The 10,370-nt window shown below is 39.7% G+C and overlaps 1 protein-coding gene across 2 annotated transcripts; it reads left to right on the top strand.

Annotated features, from left to right (window-relative positions):
- Positions 1-6,617: 6,617 nt before the first annotated feature.
- On the top strand, positions 6,618-10,369 carry rhd (Rh blood group, D antigen). Of its 2 annotated transcripts, XM_035742684.2 has the most exons (10): positions 6,767-7,260; positions 7,840-8,026; positions 8,296-8,446; positions 8,531-8,678; positions 8,790-8,968; positions 9,173-9,310; positions 9,383-9,510; positions 9,728-9,807; positions 9,892-9,965; positions 10,102-10,369. In XM_035742684.2, exons 1-10 carry the CDS (start codon positions 7,110-7,112, stop codon positions 10,126-10,128), a joined length of 1,263 nt encoding a protein of 420 aa, XP_035598577.1. In that variant the 5' UTR covers positions 6,767-7,109; the 3' UTR covers positions 10,129-10,369. The 2 variants fall into 2 exon arrangements, with proteins under 2 accessions (XP_035598576.1, XP_035598577.1); XM_035742683.2 differs by having other exon boundaries at positions 6,618-7,260; positions 9,173-9,510.
- The last annotated feature ends 1 nt before the right edge of the window (position 10,370 follows it).

Below are 10,370 nucleotides of genomic sequence, written 5' to 3'. Positions count from 1 at the left end.
ATCCGTTACACATGTGTGTTGTAAACAACATTTAGTGTGCGCAACAATAGTGGAATTGGCATGAAAACATGCCACAATTGTACTAGGTAATGCTAAACCAGGTTGGTAATGTTATTATATAAATTCAACAAAAGATAATTAAAATCCCATTGTGGATGTATTTAAATTCAGAATTGCATTGGGGGCATGCGTACAGCCAGACCTATGGATGGGGTATCGGCCTACTCAGTGACACCCACAGAACACAATTCTAAGGACTTTACACACATATTAGCACCATAGTTCTTATTGCAGGATTTTGACTCTGGGAAATCACCATCCCAGTCTATTGTGTGTATTAGACATTCAAAGTGCACTGTACAGCCTAACCAATGCATTGTGCACCAGTGGCGGTCGGAGACGTTTATTACAGCATATTGGATGATTGTCATTCATATTCCATTCATCCAGTTTGGTATAACAGCGATAGGTTTAGGCTACTACGTGATACTCAAATTTTCACTATACCCATCACGAAGTTGCTACAACCTAGCCTACAACGTGGGTGCACACAGGTCGAGAGAACATTTTGAGGTGACAGACTGACACATGGACAGACAGTGGCACATTACATTTCACCTTGCACACTCTTGCCTGCATCTAGCTGATCTAGGGTGTAATCATTAGTCCAACAGGGGCAAAAGAGAGTTTATATTGGACAGATTCAGTTATGTTTAACCTGTTCCGTTTGCTTCTATTTAAGAAACGTTTTTAAACAGAATCGATGGATGGTGTAACAATACATCCAGTCACTACAAAGATATACGCGTCTTCCTAACTCAGTTTCCGGAGAGTAAGGAAACGGGGAGTTCACCCATGAGGCCAATGGTGATTTGAAACAGTTACAAAGTTGTATGGCTGTGATAGGAGAAAACTGAGGATGGTACCACTCTCCATATTTTCAAGCATAGTGGTGGCTGCATCATGTTATGGGTATGCTTGTAATCGTTAAGGACTGGGGAGTTCTTCAGGATAAAAAATAAACAGAATGGAGCTAAGCACAGGCAAAATCCTAGAGGAAAAGCTGGTTCAGTCTGCTTTCCGACAGAAACTGGGAGATTAATTCCCCTTTCAGCAGGACAGTAACCTAAAAAGCAAGGACAAATCTACACTAGTTTCTTACCAAGAAGACAGTGAATATTTCTGATTGTCCGAGTTACAGGTTTAACTTAAATCTGCTTGAAATCTATGGCAAGAGTTGAAAACGGCTGTCTAGCAATGATCAACAACCAATTTGACAGAGCTTGAATAATTTTGAAAAGAATAATGGGCAAATATTGTACAAACAAGGTGTGCAACGCTCTTAGAGACTTACCCAGAAAGACTCACAGCTGTAATCGTTGCCAAATGTTATTCTAACATGTATTGACTCAGGGGTGTGAATAGTTATGTAAATGAGATATTTCTGTATTTCATTTTAAATGCATTTGCAAACATTTCTAAGAACATGTTTTCATTTTGTCATTATGGGGTATTGTGTGTAGCTGGATGAGAAATAAAATCTGTTTAATCCATTTCGAATTCAGGCTGTAACACAACAGAATGTGGAATAAGTCTAGGGGTATGACTACTTTCTGAAGGCACTGTATGTATAAAGTGACGGACAGTAAACAGTAGCAGCAGCATATATGATTAGTCAAAAAAAGGTCTATACAGATAGTTAAATAGTTAACCAAATATCTATCTGGACTAACTAATTAGCAGTCTTATGTTTTGGGGGTAGAAGCTATTTAGGGTGCTGTTTTTCCAGACTTGGTGCATTGACCTGGGTGTCTGGAGGTCCTGGGTGGCAGAGAGCTTGGCCCCAGTGATGTACTGGGCCATACGCATTACCCTCTGTAGTGCCAAGCAACTGCCATACCAAGCGGTAATGCAACCAGTCAAGATGCTCTCAATGGTGCAGCTGTAGAAGATTGATCTTCTACCAAATCTTCTGTATACCACCAATACCTTGTCACAACAAAACGGATTGTCTCAAATGCATTAAGAAGATAATAAATTCCACAAATTAACTTTTAATAAGGCACACCTGTTAATTGAAATGCATTCCAGGTGAGTACCTTATGATGCTGGTTGAGAGAATGTCAAGAGTGTGCAAAGCAGTCATCAAGGCAAAGGGTGGGTGGCTACTTTGAAGATTCTAAAATACAAAATACATTTTGATTTGTTTAACACTTTTTTGGTTACTTAGTGATTCCAAATGTGTTATTTTGTAGTTTTGTAATGTCTTCATTATTATTGTACAATGTATAAATTAGTCAAACTAAAGAAAAACCCTGGAATGAGTAGGTGTGTTCAAACTTTTGACTGGCACTGTATGTAAATGTTATATTTCATTTTTTTGTATTTTTAATACATTTGCAGAAATGTCTAAAAACGTATTTTATCTTTGTCATTATGGGGTATTGTATGTAGATTGATGAGGGGGAAAATAATTTAATCTATTTTAGAATAAGGCTGTAGCATAACAAAATGTGGAGAAAGTCAATGAGTCTGATTACTTTCCGAATGCACTGTACAGTGTTCGAGTTGACAGAAAACAATCTCTCATTCCTTTGTCACAAAATGTATTAATGCTTTGCCCTGAAATTACTGGTTTGGAAAACAAACATACATACACTGAAGAAAAATATAAACACAATGTTTCATGAGCTGAAATTAAAGATCCCAGAAATTTTCCATATGCACAAAAAGCTAATTTCTCTCACATTTTGTGCACAAATTTGTTACATCCCTGTTAGTGAGCATTTCTCCTTTGCCAAGATAATCCATCCATCTGACAGTTGTGACATATCAAGAAATGGATTAAACAGCATTATCATTACAAACGTACACCTTGTGCTGGGGACAATAAAAGGCCACTGTAAAATCTGCAGTTTTGTCACACAACACAATGCCACAGATGTCTCAAGTTTTGAGGGAGTGTGCAATTGGCATGTTGCCAGATAATTGATTGTTCAGTTCTCTACCATAAGCCACCTCGCAACAGGAGACCACATATATGTCATTGTGTGGGGAACGATTTTCTGATGTCAACATTGTGATCAGAGTGCCCCATTGTGGCGATGGGGTAATGGTATGGGCAGGCATAAGCTACAGACAATGAACACACAATTACATTTTATCGATGGCAATTTGTATGCACAGAGATACTGTGATGAGATCCTGAGGCCCATTGTCGTGCCATTCATCCGCCACCATAACCTCATGTTTCAGAATGATAATGCACAGCCCCATGTCACATAGTCACAGACTGTTCTCTCTGCTACCGCATGGCAAGCGGTACCGGAGCGCCAAGTCTAGGTCCAAGAGGCTTCTAAACAGCTTCTAACCCCAAGCCATAAGACTCCTGAACATCTAGTCAAATGGCTACCCAGGCTATTTGCATTGACTCCGCACATTGACTCTGTACCGGCACCCCCCTGAATATATTGTCTTTTTTAATTTTTTACTGCTGCTCTTTAATTACTTGTTGCTTGTATCTCTTATTCTTATCCGTATTTTTTTAAACTGCAATGTTGGTTGGGGGCTCATAAGTAAGCATTTCACCTGTTGTATTCGGCACGTGACTAATAAAATTTGATTTGATCTGTATGTTTGGGAAGCTCTGGATTGATGTGTTCCATAGCATGTTCCATTTCCCGCCAATATCCAGCAACTTCACACAGCTGTTGAAGAGGTTAGTGGGACAACATTCCACCGGCTACAATCAACAGCTTGATAAACACGATGCGAAGGAGATGTGTCAAACTGCATGAGGCAAATGTTGGTCACACTAGATACTGAAAATTGCATGTTGCGTTTATATTTTGTTCACACTTCAACTGCCGCCATCTGACTGTTTTTATTTATTTATTTAGGGTTTAGATGCCAGAATTCATAATCAATGACAATATCCATCACAACTTTATTGAATGCCTAGTATTACACAGCAAGGTATTTTTGCAACCTGTACATAGTACCCTTGATCTCCATTTTGTATTGCTATAAAAGGAGTCCATTATTCCACAAGGTAATGTTTTTACTCACTCTCTGCTCCATGTCAATTGCTATAGCTACCCAATGTGATGACCTGACATTATTACTACGCCTAACTCAGAATGCCACCAATTGAACTTTGCTATGTGTTGAACTCTTGAGAATTGTGTTCTGTGGGTGTCACTGAGTAGGCTGAAACCCCATTTCATGGGTGCACAATCCATAGGTGTGGCTGTACACTGCATATAAGTATGCCCCCAATGCAATTCTGAAGATACATCCAGTGTGATTTCAACAGATTTGTACATTTTAGGACAAATTAACTAATAATTGTCTTTTGTTAAATTTATATAACAACATTCCACCATTGTTTAGCATGATCTAGTCCAATTGTGGAATGTTTCCACTAATTGTATCGGTTTTCTTTTTTTTGAAGCGAACTGCCGATTCCACTATTGTTGCTTACTCTGTTGTTCACAAAACACTGGTCGCTGCGGTGCACACCGTTCTTTGGCCCGTGGCCCATTACATGAACTGGCAAAAGCAGGGAGGAGAGCCCTTCTCAAATGAACAGCAGTAGGCTTTCAAGATGACTGGTGCTGCATATAAAACATTTGGGAACAGTGATCTCAGACTCTGAAATCTTCAGTGTGTTCAAGACAACTGGGAGACAAGATGGCTCCTAAGCAACTTTGCAGTATTTTGTTTTTTGTGTGTTATTTCTTACATTATTAGCCCAGAACATTTTTTTTGCATTAGTACATACAGCATAACTTTTGGATTTTGACCCCCAAAAATCTGGCAACTGATTAAACAGCATTAGAATTACAAAGGTACACCTTGTGCTGGGGACAATAAAAGGCCACTCTAAAATGTGCAGTTTTGTCACACAACACAGTGCCACAGATGTCTCAAGTTTTGAGGGAGCATGCAATTGCCATACTGACTGAAGGAATGTCCACCAGAGCTGTTGCCAGATAATTGTGGTCCTTCTGTAGCACAGTTGGTAGAGCATGGCGCTTGTAATGCCAGGGTAGTGGGTTCGATTCCCGGGACCACCCATACGTAGAATGTATGCACACATGACTGTAAGTCGCTTTGGATAAAAGCGTCTGCTAAATGGCATATATTATTATATTATAATTTAATGTTAACGTCTCTACCATAAGCTGTGTTTGTCATTTTAGATCATTTGGCAGTATGTCCAGCCCGCCTCTTAACCGCAGACCTCGTGTAACCAAGCCAGCCCAGGAACTACACATCCGGCTTCTTCACCTGCGGGATCGCCTGAAACCAGCCACCTGGACAGCTGATGAAACTGAGGACTATTTATATCTGTAATAAACCCACTTTGTGGGGAAAAACGAATTCTCATTGGCTGGGCCTGGCTCCCCAGTGGATGGGCTCATGTCCTCCCAGGCCCACCCATGGCTGTGCCCCTGCACAATTTTATTTATTTAAATTGACTGATTTCATTATAGGAATTGTAGCTCTGTAAAATCATTGAAATTGTTGCATGTTGCACTTATATTTTTGTTCTGTATAATAAAAACTGTATTTACATGTTGCTTATGAGTGTATTTCACACTACTTTGGGATTATAATAGGATTTTAAGGCTTGTTTGAATGCCCTGCTTCATTTAATGTTTGTGTCATCATAGCAAATCAACTGTATTATACTAAAACACTTCAACTTCAACCAGTAAAATGTATCTTTGGCTAGCTTTTGCAGTGGTGGAAAAAGTACCCAATTGTCACACTTGAGTAAAAGTAAAGATACCTTAATAGAAAATGACTCAAGTAAAAGTGAAAGTCATCAAGTAAAATACAAATGTCAAATTCCTTATATTAAGCAAACCAGACAATACAATTTTCAGACATAATTTACAAACAATGCATTTGTGTTCAGTGAGTCCCCCGGATAAGAGGCAATAGAGATGACTAGGGATGTTCTCTTGATAAGTGTGTGAATTGGACCATTTTCCTGTCCTGCTAAGCATTCAAAATGTAACGAGTACTTTTGGGTGTCGGGGACAATGTATGGCTTAAAAAGTACATTATTTTCTTTAGGAATGTAGTTAAGTAAAAAAAAGTAAAAAAATATATAAATAGTAAAGTAAAGTACAGATACCCCCCAAAAAACTACTCTAGTACTTCAAAGTATTTTTACTGAAGTACTTTACACCACTGAGCTTCTGCTACAGCCTATGTCAATGAGCATTAGCATTCTAGCTAACAACTGCTGCATCCAAAATAGTTATTTTGCAAAGATCACAGCCAAATATAATCTCAGTGACTGTTCAAGCAAGAATCAAAACATCATTGTAAGCGTATGAGAACCTAAAAAAGTTGCTTTGTTTGGAAGTAATATTGTAATCATGTTGAATGTGTGCAGATGGCGATGGCTTTCTTATTGCGAGTCGCGCCATCTGTGCATGACGTTTGTGTGTCGTGTACTGGAAAGCGGTCTATACTTCTAGATTTGTGGGGAGTAGTAAACAAGTGCACACTTTAGGATAAATTATATATTATTCAGACGCAACCACTCACCCTGGAGCAATTTTCACAACCTGGGCACGGGTTTTCAAAACATTTAATCCAGATCAAAATTATTGTTGTGTTAATATCTTGAGTCAAAGGCCAATACACATGCGATGGGTGCTAAATATGTTGCCTATGTTGATTATCTAGCTCCTTAATTAGGACAAAAGCCACATTACATAGGGTTTATATATGAAACGTTTTTACAGACGATTTTCTACCGGGATTTTATGCCTACTAGCATATTTTTTCACCTTCAAATGCGGTTTAAAGTAAACTGATATTATTTATCTAAAATGAAAACACCATGTCTTCAAAACCGAACCAATGTGTAATGGCATCTACTCCTACGTGCACATCGATACAAAATAGCGATTGCCCAAACACCTGCAGCAGCGTCGACATTTTGACTTGTAAACATAAACAGATAAACAGAGGGTAAAGTAGCTGCTCTTCCTTGCCCAATGGGACATTCCGATTTCGCGTAGAAGGGGTTGCGCGCAGACAATTCTGTTTTGGAACCATTTGGTAATTTTTGGTTAGAAGCGCCGATGGCTCCCCAATACGCTCAGAGTCTCCGCTTTCGTCTGCCGCCTCTGCTCTTTTTCCTACAGACGGGATTCATCGTAGTATTTCGTTTTTATGTTGACATTGAACAAAATGTACAAACTAAACAACATGCATTCAACAACTATTACTCAGGTGAGTTAAAATAACAATTGTAGTGTGCTTTTTTTGGAGAGGTGGTGTACAGAGGTATACTTCAATATAATGATTCATATTGTTATTATGAGACACAAAAAGTTTCTTACTAAAGCATGCTCTGTGAATATATTAGTTAAATGTAATCAGCATTTCAAACAACAAAGCCATCTCTCCACTACAGCTGAGTGGTGGGACTGGAGAAATATAACCACTCAAATGAATAGACAAACAATGGGTACAAGGACTGCTCATCCATGAGATCAAAATTATAGTTTTCATGTTGTTTTGAGGCTATAGCCTACAGTGTTTGTTTACAGACAGAGAGAGTGAGAGAACAGAAAAATGAGCAGGGGCTGCCAACACTGGTTATGAGTGATAAATGCTTAATCTGGTGGGGCCAGCAAGAGTTGCAGCTGGACTTGTTGGGGTGGATATGGCCTCCCAAAGCTTTCCCACATAACAGCTGTGTGGGGCAACACAAAACAATTCAACTCTATCCTCTTACAGGCTTACACGACTAGTGATACAATGTCTTTCCCATCTGTGACATATTAAGTGTCCCCTCTTTCCTCACAGAATTTCAGGATGTTCATGTGATGGTGATTCTGGGTTTTGGCTTTCTGGCCACATTCCTGGTGCGGTACAGCTTCAGTGGAGCAGGATTTACACTCCTAGTGGCAGCCATGGCTGTCCAGTGGGCAGTTATCCTGAACGGTGTTGAGTCTATGTATCACAGAGGAAAGATCAGGATAAATATGAGAAGGTACTGAGAAATAGGTTGAGGTGTATGGGTTAGGCATTTTCTTATTTCATTATTTTTTAGATGGTGCACATCTTTCTTATTCATTCAGCATTGAGGCAAAGGGTAATTGGATCTAAACTTCAGGTTTGATGGGAGATTTGAAAACATTACAAAATGTTAGATCTCAGATTTTTTACCTGTCAATTTGATTATAGCTAATACCTGTATTTAGTTATCTGTTGGAAGCATATATCATAAATATTGAACCCCTTTTCCTGTGTTTGGACCAGCTTGGTTGTTGCAGAGATGTGCACAGCTTCCTCCCTCATTGCCATAGGTGCTGTCCTTGGGAAGACCAATCCTGTCCATCTCCTTCTTATTGCCCTGTTGGAGATATCTGGATTTGTGCTGAATGGCTGGCTACTCCAGACATTCCTAAAGGTAAGCCGATAAAGTGATGAATCTGATGACAATGTGACAATTTTAGACTGTATACTGATGATTGGGTGGTCTGTTTACACACAGGTGCAGTTTCTGAATACCATCATGCTGCTCCACATCTTTGGGGCCTTCTTTGGGCTAATGTTATCATGGGTCCTGTACAGACAGGGATCCGAGCAACAGCATGAGAAAGAGAAAATTGACCGCAAGACCGGTCTGTTCTCTGTAATGGGTACATGGAAATGCTAGTGCTCCACTAATAATGTTTGTTGTTTGACTATGCTGTGTTTGCAATAATACAAGTGTTAACTTCTGGTGGGTACGTGCATCTCTTCCTCTCCAGGGACTCTGTTCCTGTGGATGTTCTGGCCCAGTTTTAACTCTGTGCTGGTAGAGGTGGATCATCTTGACAGGGGGAGGAGCCTGAGAGCTGTCTACAGCACCTACCTGGCCCTGGCAGTCAGTGCAGTCACAGCTGCTGGTTTCTCTGTCCTCACTAGTCCCCAAGGGAAACTCAACCTGGTAATGACCTGAAAACATGTTTGAATGGCCAGGGCCACCTGTAGGTGGGAAGTTAAAGGGCAGTGGTAGCCATTAAAGTGGGATATTGATCAAGTAGAATAGAAGTACAATTTAAGAATTCCACAAATGTTGTCATGTTGAGGGATAGAGTTGCCCTATCCAATTCACAAAAAATAATTGTGTGTGGATGTTTTCTCCTCTCAGTTTCATATTCAGAGATGTACTCTGGCTGGTGGTGTTGCTATTGGGGTTGCTATGTCAGCCGTTCATTTGCCGTGGGTAGCTATGGCGATTGGATTTGCTGCTGCACTGATATCAACCTTGGGATCCCGATACATTAAGGTACATATAAACAAATTCCTGAATTGCCCATGGGCTTTCACGATCTCATATTACTGCTTTTTTATCTTTCAGCCCCTCATGCTGTTTGCATTTGAGTGTCATGACACCTGCGGAGTCCTTAGTGTCCATGGTCTGCCTGGAATCCTGGGGTGGATGGTTCAACTTCTCCTACAGATCGCTGACTCTGATGATCTCACAATGTATGCAGCATTAAAAAGCACCTATGTTAACAGGATATGAAGAGAATGAAAGAGCATTGGGGACATTAAAAATAAAAAAAAATGTATCTCCGCATTTGATAAGGCATTACATTATAACAATCACTCTACTTAAATCATTTAAGGTGAATTGGTGAATACATAAGAACATGTTCAAATTTATTGGGGTTTCCTGTGAATGATGTTATGCATCTTTCAGGGCCGTCCGATTTGCTGTGTTCCACATTTGCACGCTCCTCATCACCCTGAGCCTGAGCATGAGTCTGGGACTCATCACAGGTGACTTTCAACAGTACTGTACGTATGTTATTGGAGTCACTGGTGGATTGGAGTTGTAACCACAAACATGTTCATCCTGCTCAGGTTTTCTTCTGAAATGTAATTTCTGGAGGCCAACCCAGAACAAGAAATGCTTTGATGACCAGGCCTTCTGGGAGGTAAGTAATCAGTGATGACAGAAAGGCTCAGTTTGTATCAAACAATTGATAGGTTAAAAAAAGATATGCATGCTGTTAAAGCAACACATTTGTGCCTCTAAAGTTATGCTGTCTAACTTAAATCATTGTTTTTCAGTTTCCCCACCTAGCAGGGAAAAGGTGAGGGGTTGGAAAAGAAAAAAAAGGAACAAGTGTTGAGTGTCAGGAGAGCAATGAACCAATCATTTCAACCATACAATATTCCCATGGATCTTCAACTTATTACATTTTTCAAAATGTGTTGTCTGTGAAAACTGCACTGGAATATGTGATTGTGATTATTTTGTGTTAGTCAAACTTTAAATATTAGCCAAGAGAAGAGAGAAACTGGCCTGTGAGAGCTGCGAATAAAGACTTGTCATCTAT

The sequence above is a fragment of the Oncorhynchus keta genome, chromosome 29 (assembly GCF_023373465.1).
Source record: "Oncorhynchus keta strain PuntledgeMale-10-30-2019 chromosome 29, Oket_V2, whole genome shotgun sequence".
Classification (NCBI taxonomy): domain Eukaryota; kingdom Metazoa; phylum Chordata; class Actinopteri; order Salmoniformes; family Salmonidae; genus Oncorhynchus; species Oncorhynchus keta.
This window is presented reverse-complemented; position numbering and strand designations above follow the sequence as displayed.

What these genes read in the sequence shown, in the direction of transcription:
- rhd (XM_035742683.2), top strand. Translation starts at nt 7,110, where the DNA reads ATGGCTCCCCAATACGCTCAGAGTCTCCGCTTTCGTCTGCCGCCTCTG. An exon ending in ATTCAACAACTATTACTCAG is followed by an intron (nt 7,261 to 7,839) that starts GTGAGTTAAAAT and finishes CTTTCCTCACAG; the next exon opens with AATTTCAGGATGTTCATGTG. An exon ending in GACTCTGATGATCTCACAAT is followed by an intron (nt 9,511 to 9,727) that starts GTATGCAGCATT and finishes TGCATCTTTCAG; the next exon opens with GGCCGTCCGATTTGCTGTGT.